Source organism: Netta rufina (assembly GCF_964035555.1).
Source record: "Netta rufina genome assembly, chromosome: 9".
Classification (NCBI taxonomy): domain Eukaryota; kingdom Metazoa; phylum Chordata; class Aves; order Anseriformes; family Anatidae; genus Netta; species Netta rufina.
In genome coordinates this window covers 17533022-17549587 of record NC_140132.1, presented here as the reverse complement: position 1 = coordinate 17549587, position 16566 = coordinate 17533022, and the positions used below count along the sequence as shown (strand labels likewise).

General features: G+C 42.2%; 1 protein-coding gene across 4 annotated transcripts in view; it reads left to right on the top strand.

Moving 5' to 3' along the window:
- ABCC5 (ATP binding cassette subfamily C member 5) overlaps window positions 1-14254 on the top strand; it is a 43139-nt gene extending 28885 nt beyond the window's left edge. For 3 of the 4 annotated variants that reach the window (XM_084292070.1, XM_084292069.1, XM_084292072.1), the window contains 15 exons: window positions 1133-1235; window positions 1931-2115; window positions 3184-3330; window positions 3686-3815; window positions 4370-4523; window positions 4669-4797; window positions 5961-6147; window positions 6751-6840; window positions 7078-7267; window positions 7911-8070; window positions 8499-8577; window positions 9480-9593; window positions 10466-10630; window positions 11351-11434; window positions 13999-14254. In XM_084292070.1, the coding sequence (XP_084148196.1) occupies window positions 1133-1235; window positions 1931-2115; window positions 3184-3330; window positions 3686-3815; window positions 4370-4523; window positions 4669-4797; window positions 5961-6147; window positions 6751-6840; window positions 7078-7267; window positions 7911-8070; window positions 8499-8577; window positions 9480-9593; window positions 10466-10630; window positions 11351-11434; window positions 13999-14058 (1977 nt within the window). In that variant the 3' untranslated portion in view covers window positions 14059-14254. Of the gene's footprint in view, window positions 1-1132; window positions 1236-1930; window positions 2116-3183; window positions 3331-3685; window positions 3816-4369; window positions 4524-4668; window positions 4798-5960; window positions 6148-6750; window positions 6841-7077; window positions 7268-7910; window positions 8071-8498; window positions 8578-9479; window positions 9594-10465; window positions 10631-11350; window positions 12866-13998 lie in introns of those variants that run through there. The other variant, XM_084292071.1, reaches the window with a different exon arrangement.
- The last annotated feature ends 2312 nt before the right edge of the window (window positions 14255-16566 follow it).

Here is a 16566-nt window from a genome sequence, read left to right as displayed (position 1 = left end):
CTGTGAATGCAAACTTGGGTCTGTCTCCTAGTACATCTGTTGGTGAAGAATGTAAACCTAGAAACTAGCGAGAACCATTTTTAAATTTTCAGTTATTTAATTTTCCCAGCTTTGTCCTGTTTGTTTCATGAAGTTATTCTGTGGAGTAAGAAACAAAAATATACCAGTGGTGAAAGACTCCTTACTCATAAATTGCCAGCACTGGAAAAAAATAATCTGCAAAGGTAGCATTGTGATAAATATACAGATAGAAGGTGCTTGGTGGAATTTTCTCCTGGGAGATGTTAGTGAAAGAAGCAAAGGAATGTCATACTTTACTCTGCATATCCTTTCTGAGACATGAAGATTATAGTTCTGCCATGTTAAGGTTAATGTGATGACAGTTAGCATGAGATTCTCCAGCCTGCATACTTGGCTGACCTTCACTCTATAAACACTAGCTCATGGAAGGAGTGTTGATTTGCATTCTCTATAGGATAAGAAGAAAGGGATAGTAAAGTTGCACGTGAGATGTGTCATTTCATGTAAGGTGTCCATGAAGTTATGTAGAGGGTTTCAGTTAATCTATGCTCCCTGAACAGATGGTCATTTCCATTTTGTGGAAAGAGAGACAAGTTTAGAACAGTAATTGTGTGTGCAGTTCAGTGTTTCGCCATCTGATTTCTGGAAGTCTGAGTTACCTGACTTTGTCCTTAGACACGTTTTTTGAGAGCTTTCCTGAGAGAGAGATTAGGGTGTTTGAGGGAGGAAAAAAGCCTCTTAATAAAATAGTGAGTTATTTTTACAAGAGACTATGGATTGTATCTCTCTCTTTCTCTCTCTCTCTCTCTCTCTTTCTCTAGTTGGGGTATAATTCTTTCACCATGTATGCACATAGTTTCAAATGATTCTGGAAATTAACCTTGCACACCACAAGTGCAGATTTGTAGAGCTCAGTAGAGCAGGAAAATGTAATTCCACCAGAGTTGGTTGTCATCTGTAATAACAGCAAAATTAATATCTTCCTTGAAATCAACACTAAGCTACTGAAAGCCTTTGTGCATAGGAGTCTTATTAAAAAACGTTTGGGTTCAGCTATGAAAACGTAAGAGAAAATTATTCCAGTGTGTTTAATGTCACCATTTTCCTACAGATTAATATAAAGAAGAACACAAACAGTTCACTGAAAAGACCCCAGGATAAAAGTACCAAAGCAGGGTCTGTGAAGAAGGAGAAAGTTGTGAAGAAGGAAGAGGGTAACTATGTAATCAGATTTCTGGCTGTAATTGTTTCATATACTGATAAGCTCAAAATATTTGCTTCCCAGCTGTAATGAATGTGCCTCGCAGGTTTTGAAACTTGTCTCAAGTCCTGGTCACTCTGTATGGTTGATAGGACACAGGCAGTAGGCAAAGAGTGTTTGATAATTCGTGTAATGTGGGTGGCAGCATGATGTTTGTGAGTTTAATCAGTCTGTCATAGGTCAGGTGCCAGTGTTGCAAAGGAGCTTGTAGTACCCTGTCTCCAACACCACCTCTCCCTCCTATCTGGAGGGCAGCGTGTGTAGCTTGGCACTTGCAAAGTCCTAGGCAGGACATGGCATTTATATGTGAAGAATCTGAAGAAGAGAAACCTCTTTTTGGGTTCTCTCCATTTAATGTTAACTTTGAAATTTGGCAAAGTTTAAAAAGCATTGATAAAGGTCATAGTGTCTATGCTGATCCAGCTTTTTCAGACATAGCATGACATGAAAGATTCTGCAGAGGAATTGTGATTTCTTGAAAAACAGTTTGAACCATTGAGTTCCATGTGTTCAGTAATGGCTGTTTCTGATAGTATTCTGTTCAGTGTAAGAATTACTTCAGTTTTGTGCATATTTGCAAACTTGTAGAAGTTTTTGTGGAGCAACTTTGTTTTCTTCACTCTCTCTCCCTCCTCTTTTGTTTCACAGGCCAGCTGGTTCAGTTGGAAGAGAAAGGCAAAGGCTCTGTCCCCTGGTCTGTGTATGGCATCTACATTCAGGCAGCTGGAGGCCCCTTTGCATTCCTCGTGATAATGGCTCTGTTTGTGCTGAATGTGGGCAGTACAGCTTTTAGCAACTGGTGGCTGAGTTTCTGGATCAAACAAGGCAGTGGAGTAAGATGAATAGCATTTCTACTCTCTTGTATTTAAAGGGCAGGGGAATTGTTCTCATAGACTAATCCCGACCAGTCCTATGAGACCAAATGGTGCTTCCTAATTTAAGCAAATTGTAAGGATCCCCAAGAGGTGATCACACTAGAGAGTTTGTCTCCAAGAAAGAGAACTCCACTAATGAGAAAGATGTAATAGCTCATGTGGTTTTATACTGCCCTCTTGTTCCTTGTCTTGGTTTGCCTAAGAAAAGGAAGTGAAAATGTGAAAGAGGCCAACAAGCTGCAGGAGGAATTGCTGATTTTAGTGCTGGCTTTTGTTTGAATGTGACCTTATGTCCAGCAGGATAATCTTGTTATACTTTATGGCTTTAAGTCAAATGACTTTGGGGAGTTGCTTTGAAGAATGTAATGACTGAGGGTTGTTTGGGATTTTTCCTACTCTAGAGGCTTTGATTGTGAGTCTTGCTGCATTTAAATATTCAAATATAACTGATTTTTTTGAGAACAAACAACAAAAATCAAACACCAAAAAACACCCTCTCCTCAGAAGAGGTAATAAAGTGCAGATGGCCAACAACATTAAAATAAACAATGAAGTCCTTAAATGTAAAGACTTTAAAAAAAAAAAAAAAAAGACCACAAAACAATCAAAATCACAGACGATGAGAACATATGACAGTGTGCCAATAAAGAAATGACTGAGTGTTGGCAGAAAAACAATGATATTTGATAAGAAGACAATGTATAACACCCAAGTTGAATATTCCTGTGTAATAGAACTGGTGGTATGTAAGTATGTGTCACTGTTCAGAAAAGCACAGGAAACAATAGGTGTGAAATGAGAGATTAGGAGTCAAATGAATTGACCTTTTAGGGAGTTTTTGATGCCACAGAAATAGCACATGTCACTGCTGTTGGAAGCTTTCTTAAGTATTCAAAGGTTATTGAAGTCCTTTCTTTAAAAAAGTACCAAAAATAGTGGGTGGGGGGGGTCAGCTCAGTTCTACCACATGTAATAAGTATGTTTTTTAATCCTTAACAATTGACTGAGACCTCGTATTTCCTGCAGAACACCACTGTGACTTTGGGAAATGACACTGTCATAAGTAACAGTATGAAAGATAACCCTCACATGCATTACTACGCTGGCATCTATGCACTGTCTATGGCAGTCATGTTGATCCTGAAAGCTGTTCGTGGTGTTGTCTTTGTAAAGGTACGTTCCAGTGCTACCTAACGTTTATCTCACCCCCCTCTCTCCCCTCCTACTTCTGCATATTGTTGTCTCTGTGGTTCTTTTGGTCACCTCTCTATTGACACTTAAGAACCAGAGGAAGTCAGATCATGGGTTGTGAGGTTTCCACCAAACCATCTCTTGGGGTTGCACCATGCTTTCCATTGAACTTTTGCCTCAATTAATAGCTTCCTTCCACTGGTTGGAAGCATGGAGTAGAAGAAAGAAGCTATGTTTACAGTTGGAGAGGGAAAACTGGCAGCATTTTTTCATGTGCAGGGAGGGGCCAGTGACAGGCACAAATCCTGTCATAACACTTTAATGTTTGCTTTGTCAGGGAACTCTGAGAGCATCCTCAAGGCTCCATGATGAGCTGTTCCGACGGATTCTGCGTAGTCCCATGAAGTTCTTTGACACTACACCCACTGGGCGGATTCTCAACAGGTTTTCCAAAGACATGGATGAAGGTATCTCTCACTGCATACGCTTTAGATCCCACAGTCAGTCTTCCAGTTAACTACCTAATGCTATCCAGTCTTTTTCTGTTGGGATTAGAGTATCCTGTATCTGTTGCCAGGTGTGTACTTTGTAATAGCCACAGCAAGAATTGGGATATACCAGGGTTATACTTGCAGGAGACAGCTGATACCTCAAGTCTGTCTGGTCGCTTGCAAAGAGGAAAAGGTGCAGCTGCTTTTGAACCTGCAGACTGCACACGGACTCTTAGCAGTTAATGCGGGGGAATCTGGAGTATCAGGGTGAAATTGATGTGCAGTGAAGGTGGTAATTAGGTCAGAGCTGCAGCAGTGCTATTCCTGTAAATGGGAATAATTGGAAAAATTACTAGCATTTCAGAACATAAAAGCACCCTTAATGATGATGTACCCTTTTACATGTGAAAAGTCATGAGAAATCACTGTCTTTGTCAACGACAATGTACTGCAGGACTGAATGGCTTTATATAGGCTGTTTTAGGTTTCTGTACTCAAGATCTTTCTCTTTTTCCCTCCATCTTTTCCAGTTGACGTTCGTTTGCCATTTCAAGCAGAAATGTTCATCCAGAATGTCATCCTTGTGTTCTTCTGTGTGGGGGTGATTTCTGGAGTCTTCCCCTGGTTCCTGGTGGCAGTAGGGCCCCTCATTGTCCTGTTCACAGTTCTGCATGTTGTGTCTAGGTAAGTGCATCAGCTGCTTTGACTAAAAGTGGAGATGCTTTGACCTGTTAGTAGGGACGTGGGGTTCCTCAAGTATATATGCATCAGTACTGTGGTTGTATGTGATGGGTGTTCTTGTCACTTAAAAGTGCTTCTTTCCCTTCAGAGTCTTTATTCGAGAGCTCAAGCGTCTGGACAACATCACACAGTCTCCGTTCCTGTCTCACATTACATCTAGCATACAGGGTCTGTCGACAATCCATGCCTACAACAAAGGACAAGAATTCCTGCACAGGTCAGTCTAGATATCCAGCTGAGAGTGGTGGAGCACAAAGTAGGGTGTGACACTTTGCAGTCTGTAAGGTTTGTTAGTGGGGTCTTTAGCTGATGACATACGTTGGGTCTAACAGTGAAAGTTATATTTGGGGGGAAAAATGAGGAAGAACGAGGAGAATTGAAAGGGAAAACCTGCCTAGTAGCCAACTGGGAATAACAGTGATGGAGTCCCAGATGAGTGCCCTCCTACGGCCTTCTCCCCAGTGTGGCAGGTATCAGTGCTAATGAAGAGGACAATTTTCTGAACGTACTTTTTCTTTAGTACTGTCTGCTTTTCATCAGGTCCTCTTTCTGCTTCCTACTTGTTGGTTCTGCTGGTGATGGTGTTAGCATTAGTGTGGTAACCAAGCCTCTATTTGATACTGATGAGCTGTTAGTCTCTGTGCACAGAGACTATTGGATAGTGTTTTATCAACTATTATCCTGCCTTGTTGTGGGCTATGTTTGGTTTTCTCCGCTCTAAACTAAAATCTGCAAAACAAATGATAGTGAGGGAAAGTGAGACATCTCTCCCATGAGTGGTATTTGCTTCCCATGAGAACCTGCAATAACAATATCGGGGTTTTGCAGTTGCAAGGTCATGAGACCAGCTGTGTGGGAGCACAGTGAAAAGTGTTACAGAGATTCTGGGAAGGCACTGCCACAGTGGCTTAAGTGGAATAGGTCAGGAAAGCACCCCCCACAGCACAACAGTGATTGGCATGAAACTGAGTTGCAAGATCAGAAAACCTAGTAACTAAGTTTTGTGAATCTCTCAAGTGTCTCCCATTAAATTCCTTAGGTTCACAGGCTCAGGATTGTAAATTAAATAGTTATTGGTGTGTTTAATTAACGTCATCAATCCTATTAAAGCTTACTGTAACTACATTTACACTGACTATAAAATAGCACATTCTGTTCATATTCTGAAGCACTGCTGCTATTACATGTGGAGTAATTTGTAGCCATCGAGCATCCTTTGGCAGGTCTTGCATTGGTGAAGGTGGGGTGAAAGTGTGCTATCTCTTGGAATTCTGATTCACCCCTACATAAGTCATATTGTTGCAAGGATGAAAGCAACTCTGCTATTTGTACAACTTCAGACTCACTGAGGTCTACTAACATTTTCTATATGTGTTTCAGGTATCAGGAGCTTCTAGATGATAATCAGGCACCGTTTTACCTGTTCAGCTGTGCAATGCGCTGGCTAGCTGTACGGCTAGACATTATCAGCATCGCTCTCATCACAACCACTGGCCTTATGATTGTTCTAATGCATGGCCAGATTCCTCCTGCCTATGCTGGGCTGGCTATCTCATATGCTGTGCAGGTGAGCATTGTCTGCATGGTTTAGTTTCACTTTTACTTGTTAGTGTTAAGTACCTTCAATGAAATAGATTGGAAACTTTCCTTAATGCACCAAAATGGGAAAAGATGACCCTTTGGTAGCGGTGGGGGAAGACAATTCAGGGTCAGGACCTTTTGCTAGCATGAAAAATAATGAGGAGCTAAGTGCTTTAGGATACTGTTCCGGAAAGCTGCTTCTCTTTAAATGTCAAGCTGATGTCTTAATGCATTCTGGTGTATTGCTTGCTGTATGTTTTCACAGTGCACAGCATCCAGTTCCTAACTGAGTGGGTTAGATTTGCTTTGTGGCTCATTATTAGATCTGTTGCTTGGCCTTTTCTGCCTCCTGGTGGTAATACAGTAAAATTACAAAACTTAGGTGGCTAAGATTTTGAGCTGTTGCTTGTGAGAAAACCTTTGAAGTCTCTGTCTTTCCAAGTGATTCATAAATTAATGTTATTTTAAAATTAACCATAGGGTGCACAAGACAAGAGTATCAAGTATTCAGCAGGCTAGTCTTTTAATTCAAGTGAAAAAAAATCTGTCAACTCTCTAATTTTTTCTTAACTTCTTCTCATCACTACAGTTAACAGGGTTATTCCAGTTTACAGTCAGACTTGCTTCAGAAACAGAAGCTCGCTTCACCTCAGTGGAGAGGATTGATCACTATATCAAGGTAGGACAACAACACATTCAGCTGCATGTTATAAGATTTCTTGTTGTTTGCTGCTGGTGTAAGATCTGAGAAATTGCTTCTGAATCACTGGGCTGATATCCAGTCACTTTGTTCATCTTAACTGCCATAAACTGATATGGGCTGAGTCTGCAGAGAGCTGCTGAAAGTTTCATCTGATAATTTTCCTCTTTGGTGCTTTGTTTACTGGAAAGAGAACTTTTTGTTTTTCTTTTAAAGACTCTCTCGTTGGAAGCTCCTGCTCGAATTAAGAATAAAACTCCCCCTCTGGACTGGCCACAGGAAGGCGAAGTTGTTTTTGAAAATGCAGAGATGCGGTACCGAGAAAATCTCCCTCTAGTACTTAAAAAAGTGTCCTTCACCATCAAACCAAAGGAAAAGATTGGCATTGTGGGAAGGACAGGCTCAGGTAAGGAAAAGCACTAAGCAGAGTTAAAATACTGCATTTACAGGATGGGAACATAGCAAGACAGTTTGGTTCTTCTCTGCCCTCTCTGTGTTTGAATAAATTAGTTGCGCAAGAGAGGTCCAGCAGCATGTCAGTGGTGGATTCTGTTTGTCTACATATGTAGGAAGGATCCCCATATACAATGAAAACAATTTTCCTTTTAAAATAGTGGCACCTCCTACTCTGCCTGAGTCAGTATGCTCATAACATTTAATACCCTGAGCTACTTACCAGCACAGAATGCTACCTACAGCGTGCTCATTGCAGCTTATTTGACTGTCTTGAAAGAATTTTTATTTGTACTGATGCTGCAGCCAGGTTTGGTGCTAAGCTGTCTCAGAAGTTTGTAATGCCAAAAATCAAAACGTCTGATTGTAGAAGGGTTTACACCACCTCCAAAATGGAGCTTCTAAATATGCAATTAATATTGCTTAGAAGTTTAAATGCTGAATCCTGGCAGTTAGTTACAAAATTGTTTGCTGGCACTTTATGGTAATTTAAGACACTAATCCTACACAAGGACAGCTTTTAAAATGCTGTCTCATCTCAAATGGCTGTTAGGATTCTTTAGAAGCACTAGTATAATCTTCTGTCTCATTTTTAGGGAAGTCTTCCCTTGGAATGGCACTCTTTCGTTTGGTTGAACTGTCTGGAGGCTGCATTAAAATTGATGGAGTGAAAATAAATGACATTGGTTTGGCAGATCTTCGCAGCAAACTATCAATAATTCCTCAGGAACCTGTGCTATTCAGTGGCACTGTAAGGTTAGTGAGACCATAAAAAAAAAAAAAAAGCAAGAAGGACAAAGAAGGCTACCAGCTCATAATGAACTCATATGAAATGGTAGTTTTTGAGTGGAACAAAGGCATTCTGGTTTCTGTACTTTGTTGTTGAAACAAAAAGAAAAATCATGGGTAAATGGTTTTAGCTGGTTCAATACCGAACTGGATGTGATCCTCCATAGACCTCCTTTCCTTTAAAATTACTGGGAATTTTTTATCTTTGTCTTCCGTCTTCACTCTTCTATTGTTTGGCTTCTTTAGTGTGCTGGGAGCATCTGATTTCCTTGGCAAGGAAATTCTGTCAGTGGAGTACTAGATGGGAATTGTCCATCTGGATGAATTAGCACACTGCTGTTTTGCTATTTATTGCTGGAAAAAATAAAGGTTATGTTTTCTGCTTCCTACTCCAGATCCAACTTGGATCCTTTCAATCAGTACAGTGAGGAGCAAATCTGGGATGCTTTGGAAAGGACTCACATGAAGGAGTGTGTAAGTATTATCATGTCTATGAGATATTTGTTTGTATTTTGTCTTTCAAAGTTGCGTATTCTACTGGCTAATTAGGAGATCTTCAGTAAAGTTCTGTCTCCACTTTTTTTTCCATAACTTGCTGTTTTGTTTCTAATAATGAGACAATTTTTGGAGAACATGCCATATTTCAGATGTGTACTTCCTGCCATGTAGCATAGTAGAGTGTTGCCTCATCACATGGACTCTTCTGGTTTTACAGTATTTCAGAAGTGATATTTTTTTCTGTGTGCCTTATGTAGTTGTGCGTTCTGCATTTACATTTGTGAGCGTAAATGTCATGTGCACATGCATATTGAATGTAAAAACTGCCCTTTTTGTGGCCTTCTGCAGCAAATCTTACTGTTACGACATTTCGAACCCTTGTTATTAGTCAGGTGGCACAAGGCTACCTGTGTAGCTGTGACTGCAGTACCTGGGCTGTAATTCCTGCAGAGACATCCTGATTCCTGGAGGTCCACTCTTAGTCTTTCTCAACAAGAGTGGCCAGATCTGTATTAATGCTAGTAGGATTTTGTACCTGGCATGCTTTTTCTAGAAATCAAATGTTTTGTACTTAAGCCATTCTAAGGTTGCCTATTGAGAGGGTATATTGCATCCGGGTTAGTTGTGGTGTTTTCAGCTGCCATCACCAAGTCAAAAGTATTTTAACTGAACCAAGCAGGTCTAATGTTGTATTGTTGTTCTAGCATTAGTTGTTTGTTACTATTTTCAACAGAGTGTGAGCTTAGCAAAGTGTGATGGATATTTTGGAACATAGGCAAAATCAGATTAGCAGGAAGAGCAACTGTTTGTCTCATGCCATGGAGAAACAAAAAATCTGTGCAGCTATCAAAGTTCTCTGCCTATTCTTTCCTACACAGGTTGCCCAGCTGCCTATGAAACTTGACTCAGAAGTAATGGAAAACGGAGAAAACTTTTCAGTTGGAGAGAGACAGTTACTGTGCATAGCTAGAGCTCTACTGCGTCGTTGCAAGGTGAGCGTATGGATGAGAAAAATTGCTACCAGTTTGATATCACCAGCTTCGAGGAAAGGGGCTTCTTCTGTTGAATTCATCTGTCAGAGTAGTCATACCAACAGTTACTGCAACTCAGAGACAGTGTTAGAACAACTAGAAAAGGCATCTGTAGCTGCTGTGAAGTCTTGTTGTCAGAAAGTATTGGTTGTTGGTGTTATTATAGCGTGCCAGACTGGCTTAGTCATTTGTCCAGACAGTCTGTACTGGTACTGGTGAGCATCAGATTCTTTCCTTCTTTCATTTTTGGTAAATTTCAGCCAAGCATGGTGTTCTACTAAAATGTAGTCTACAAGTGAAATCTGGGACCATGCAAAGTTAATTTTTTTTTTTTTTTTTTTGAGAATGGAAATCAAATAATAACATGTGAGAGAAAGAACTTTTTGATTGAGTCAGAGGAGAGGGTAGTTCTTCCTAGCCTAAGAAAGCTAGCAAACCAAGTTGGTCCTGACTGACTCCAGAAGGAACTATCACTGCCAAAGACAAGTCAATTAGTTTACCTCTTAAAAAATTGCATTTGAGATTTAGCTGCTGAATATAAAAATTAAAATAATAGAAACCTGTGGCCAGGTCAAAATGCAACAGTCTTGTGGCTGTAGGATGTGACCATAAAATGTAAGTGTAATCTGTATGATAACTTCAATGAAGGTGATTACATAAGGCAAACTGAAAAGGGTGCTTGTCAAAACTACCTTTGTGACTGCGGCTCTCTAAGGATTGCCAGTTGTGGCAATTTCTGGTCATGGTAATTCTCATCCACTCTGCATGTACTGATGTTCAGGGAGGGAAGGAGTTACTGTGAATTAAAAGCCACAATTGTGCTCTACTTTCAGATTTTGATACTGGATGAAGCAACAGCTGCTATGGACACAGAGACAGATTTACTGATTCAGGAGACTATCAGAGAGGCATTTGCAGATTGCACTATGTTAACGATTGCTCATCGCCTGCATACTGTACTGGGTTCTGATCGGATCATGGTGCTAACACAAGGACAGGTAAGCAGACTTTCGTGGCTTCAGTTCCTGTTGCAGTCTGTTTTGTATATGTGTAGGCTAGACTCAAGGAACAGCTGGTATTACAGGGTAGAAAATCCTGTGTATTCATTCATATCCCTAGTAATAACTTTCCAACAGCATCAATTATTGCCTCACCATGACAAGATCAAAGAGGAGAAAATTCCTTTTCCACTCCAAGAAAGTACCGCAGGGCAACAGTCTCTCTTAAAGGGTTTTTAAATATCCTTTGTAGGTTTAATTCTGGTATGTGTAATAATGTAAGTATCTCTAAGGGAGCTGAGTGTCACTTTTCCATTGTGTTTGTAAAGCATTGTGGTATCAAACAGGCATTGAGAGATACTTTACCCATTTCTCGGGCTTCCATGTGGGAGCCGTAAACACTTGAATCAAATGTAGGAACATTTGGCAAGGCTCTTGGAGGTAGAGAAAGGAAAAAAAACACAGCATCTGCCTCAGTCTGTTTGCCAGAGCCACCAGAGGTTGCTTCCTGCTGGGTAGTCCCACCATTTGTCTAATTTAGCTTGAAGCATCCAAGGTTACAGTATGTGTGCATAAATGCACATGCTTTCACCATCTGTCGTCTCATCTAAAGACTGTCATATTTTGGCTTCTTTGCTACCAAGTTACAAGTGCAAGGGGGTGGGAATCCATTTTCTGCTGTATTTTGCTAACATATTACCTGCCTGTTTGTTTTTTTAGGTAGTGGAATTTGATACGCCGTCTGCCCTTCTGGCTAATGAGAACTCACGCTTCTATGCTATGTTTGCTGCTGCGGAGAACAAGGTCGCTGTCAAGGGCTAAAATTCAGGGCAAAGTCACTTTAATTTTGGAGAGCTGCACTCCCTGCCTGTGGCAGACCAGCTCTTCTTCCTCCTCCTCCTCGTCCTCCTCCAAGCAGATTATTGCCTTTTCATCTTTTAATTTTTAGCACAATGTGTCAAGCCAGAGAGTTTTTAAAACCATGTCAGAAGAATTCTTCATGTTTTTGTTATTGTATTTATTCCATAATCATATTACTAATTTTTTGTTATTAAATGCACTCTACAAATGGCTCAGGGAGCCATAGTTATAAATGTATCAGAGGCCTATAATGAAGCTTTATACATGTAGCTATATCTATACATAATTCTGTATATAGCCTATATTTACAGTGGAAATGTAAGCTGTTTATTTTATATTAAAATAAGCACTGTATTAATAACAGTGCATATTCTTTTCTATCATTTTTGTACAGTTTATGGTACCAGAGATCTGGCTTTGTTATCAAACTGTATCAGACACCATTTTGTCTCCTACAGTTGGTCTTTTCCTAGTGCCAGATTTTCTGCGTGTCTGAGTGAAAGTGAAGCTTTGCAATAGTGTCCTTTATTGTCACATTATTGTTGTCTAGCACAGGGGAGAAGAGCACTGTGGTGTAACTCTATTGCATTGTAATTTATCAAAGCTATTTGGAGCATCGCTAATGTTCACCACGGCAGCGGCTGCTGCTTCCCATAATGCTTTCCCAAAGCACGGTTTTTAGTGATCTCTTGAGTGGACAACCACTTTTGGGTCACGTTAAGGCCTCATATTTTCTCAGTGTCCTGATACAGTATTTCTTACTGTATCAGCAGAGTTTATTTTAATGCAAGCAAAGCCAAGCTCTTCCTGCTTCGCTGATCTAACACAACCAAAATCAAACTGTTCATGGAATGATGTATAACAAATTAATTGCAAGGTTCAAATTGTACCCTATATGCTAGCAGGAAAGCCTTTCCAAAGTTGCTCCAGCTGACTGACTCCTTTATTTTGAAGCTGCTAACACTCCTCAGAGGTTTAGGTTGGCTTTCGTTGGCATGGGTAACACTAACTCTTTGTTCTGCTAACTTACACTAAGGTTAAACAACATCAGTATTTCCTGTTTCTTTATTGCACACTTGTTAAGGAAACAGTCCCCCACCCCACATCTTCTGGAGCTTTAAACAGGTTCCTGCTGATCAGGATGTAACACTGGTGTAGGATGTTGTTTTCTTACTGTGAAGAGACCTACCTCAGGTTACTAGGTCCTGTGTAGTACGTTGCCATGATCACTGTACACCATCCCTGTTTTATGGGACCTGTGGCCCAGGTGGGCATGGTCGCTCCTATAATAGCCGTGACTTATTGAATGGTCAGCGTTGCATGTCTTTGTCAACTTGGACATTTTGTAGCCTTAGCATGTTTGCAGAATGTCTCGTCGAGGCAAAAATCTGAAAAGTAAATAAAACTATTTTGGGTTTTGTAAATTTTATTGGCTTAAGTGGTTTGTTTTGAGCACATAAATCACTTCTCACCGTTCTAAGCCCTAGGGGAAATTTTGCAGGATTTTTTTTTTTTTTTTTTGGCTATGCACTTTGGCCTGATTTTTTTTTTTTCCCTTCAGAGTGTAAGTTTCTTTAAAAACGTGATGGGTAAATTTTGTGCCTTCCAGCACGGGGGTGGCTTGCTATGTATGTTTGTGTTGAGTAGGACAGGGAGTAATAGTTTATAGTACAAGTATTCAGGCCAAGTAGCAAGAGGGAGGTCAGATGCAATACAGAAGATCCTTCTTAGGCCAAGATTTTTCCACATTTTTCACCTACGGGTGTTACTGTAAATAATGTGACATGACTGCAAAGTCACAGCAAAGGGCATTTCTGTCTACCGCTATCACAGGCAAAACCATACCGAGAACAGAGCTTAGACTGTAGCTTGAAGGTAGCAGCACATAAAGCATTATTTGTTATACTTCTTAAGTCTTGTCCTGAGCAAGAATTAAGTAGCTCAGATCTTATCCTGCTTACTGGCCTGAGACCAAGCTTACTCTGTGGCAGGTGCTGGCCACTGTTTTACTCGGTGTGCCTCAATTCAAAGGGACAGGTAATGGATCTCTCTCAAAGAGCACCTAGCTAAGTGGAGGGGGGGTGTTCTTTTCTGACTAGGAAGTTAAGGACAAAAACAAGCTGGAGGGAGCAGGGGTGCAGGGCCACAGAGGTAATGCCCTGCTTCTTTCCTAAAAGTAGATTTGGGTACAACATGAAGATGAAAGCTGAATACATTAAGGGGGAGAGAGCATGGAATGTTTCTGCCTAAGACTGGTTAGAACTTCAGTCAGTTGTCATTTACAGCTGTGTTGTCTTGGGCCCTGCAAAACTGACTCTACCCCCATGAACTTTGGTATTTGCCTTGAGTAAAAAAAAAAAAAAAAAGAAAAAGAAAAAAAGGGTTAACGTACCAACTGTTCAAGTGCCACTGGGGTCAAAGTGTGACTTCGTTTTGCAGCTAAGGCTGAGCTATTGGCAGTCTGGCCACAAAGAGCCATCCTGATCTTGTCCTCCTTCTTCTTCCAGGCTGGGAGTTCCTCCAACTTTGTCGATGCCAGCACTGGCTCTTGCCTGGTCCAGCAGTGAGCCAGTTCAGAAAGCTAACTTGCAGAAAGTTCACCTTCCAAAAGCAGGAATGCTGTACAAAGGAGGAGACAGCAAGGCACACCTGGAAGGGAGGCGAAGCGGGGCTGCTCGTTTTAGTAGGTGCTAACTGTCACACTAGCTTAGCTATGAGAGGAAACCGTGCTCAGGATTCATTGCATCGAACTGCTGCTTACCAGTCATGCTCTCCTAAAATGGTGAATACTTTTTTGCTGCTTCAGTGAGCTGAAATAGCTCGAGATATTAAACAAGTGTCTGCAACGGAGCAGGCAAATGGTGACATGTGGACAGCAGGGATTAGCTCAACTGTGTCATTAAACCTTAGTCCCAGCATTGTTACTTTAGATATAAGGAGATAAACTGCCAGAAGAAACATTCTTTCTGCTGTAATCTCTTAACTGCTTCGTTTGGCACTTGTCTCACAGATAGTACGGAAGTATTGCTTCTCATTTGGGTAGCAGTAAATTTTACTGGCTTTCGTCCTGAACCATAGGAGCAAGCTGAAACCTGGCCCAGAGCCCTGTCACTGACATGGAAAGAAGAAACACCGGTATTTACAACGAGACCGAAATACCTCTTTTGAAGTGTTCTACGAGGGGTTGTTGATGATGGGAACTTTCAGAAATCGGGTCCTGCATTAGAATGTGTAGTGTGATACCCCAGAGATTTCACCCTGCAAGGAGCAGAATGAGACTGTAGGACCGGGACTGGGAATTTCCTTAAAGGGATCTTACCCAAAATAGCACGAAGATAACACATCCTTCTTACATAGCAAAGGACATGGCCCAAGACCAACAGATAGGTGACTTCAGAGAGATTTACTTCAAATAATTTTCATGTTTGCTGTATGGGCCTTGGGAATTTAGTTGCATCCATTTTGTTCAGACACAAGCGAGTGCAACAGATCCTGATTCATTATCCTAAGTTTAGAAACTCTTAGGATGTGTTTCTGCTTGTCTGATCTCGCCTGAGTGGGAACACTGTGCTTGTTTGCGATGTCAATCAAAATGGAGGTAGGAGTTTTCTAAAATTGCCCAGTGGCATTAATATGCAATTACATTGGTATAATTGAGTCCCAAGTCAGGCCCCGAAGTTGTGCCAGTTTGAATGCCTAGGGAGCTTCACCATTCCCTATGGTGAAGGTCATATACGGTCAGATCCAGAGGGGCTGGGGCTTTGGTCTGTATACTGCCCCTAGATGGAACCCAGCAGAGATCAAGCAGTCTTAGAACATTGCTGGGAACAAAAAAAAGGAGAAAGCGCTATTATTTTAAAAGGCAAATTGTATGAATGAGATGAGGAGAAAGGTAGCAAGAAGAAAGGGTAAGTGCAGAAAATTTGCTTTACAAGAGGAGGATGTGGAGTAAAAATGTCAGGACAAAAAGTTCCTTTTAAAAAGGGACTGGGTGAGGACAAAATTGCTTCTTGAAGATGCTTCAGAAGAATATAATAAAAAGATGCAGGGTAGTTGCAGTGCCCTTATCAGCCAAAGAACTTTTCTGAATGTTGCCTTGTTTTTTTACTGCAACCATAGTGTGTTTTACTATGACCAATCACAAAGGTTTTCTTTATAGTCCCAGCTTCGCATAGGTCTGGGATAATTCTATGATTTGTTTTGCCCTTGCTTCAGCTGGAGGTGGCAGCCGCGTTGTGCTGGTGCCACAGTTACCCCCCGAGTATGACGTGAATGGACACTCAACTGGAACATGATGTAATGCTGCTGTCACTACTGTAAGGCTTGGGAGGCTTTTAGAATGCACCACTACGGGTTCGTTAAACCCACAACCATGTAATAAATGTTCCTGTGTCATCCAAAGACATGCCTTGGAGATTCAGCGGGGGGGGGGGCTGAGGTAGGCAGAGTGGAAATAATGTATGGAGCAATATGCGGGGCCAGGCTGAGCTCCTGTATGCCACTCTCGGGCTGCATGGTGCCAGCAGCACCCTTCCTTCCACCTCAGTCCCTCCATACACACAAAACCAGCCGGTTGTATAAAAAAAAAAGCACAGCATGGTCTCTCCAATTTAGGAAAGCAGCAGCGGGTGGCGTGTGCCTGCCTGCCTGGAGCAGCAGGGCTGGGGAAGAGGGCAGCGGGGCTTGGCCGAGCTGGGACCTGGCTGCAAAAGGGGGGCAAAAAAAAAGGGAGAAGCTGCGGGGGGAGACCCACGGGGGGCTGGGGCCGGCACCGGGGGGTGTCCAAGAGGCAGCACCGGCGGGGGAGCAGGGCAGGGGGGGCCGAACCGCCGGGGCTGGGGCTTGGTGGGGGGCATCCCGGGGGTGCTGTGGGTGCTGTGGGGCCCCCCCGGTGCGCACGCAGCCGGTGTCCGGGGCGGGGCCGGCCTCGGGCGCCCCCCGCCGGCTCCTCGCCGCCCGGCGGCCGAGCCCCAGCTCCGCCAGCTCCGGGCCCGGGCCCTGCGCGCTCCCCTCGGCCCCTTCCCTTCCCCTCCCTTCCCTTCCCCGCCCCGGTCTCTCCGGCCGCTGTGCCTCCC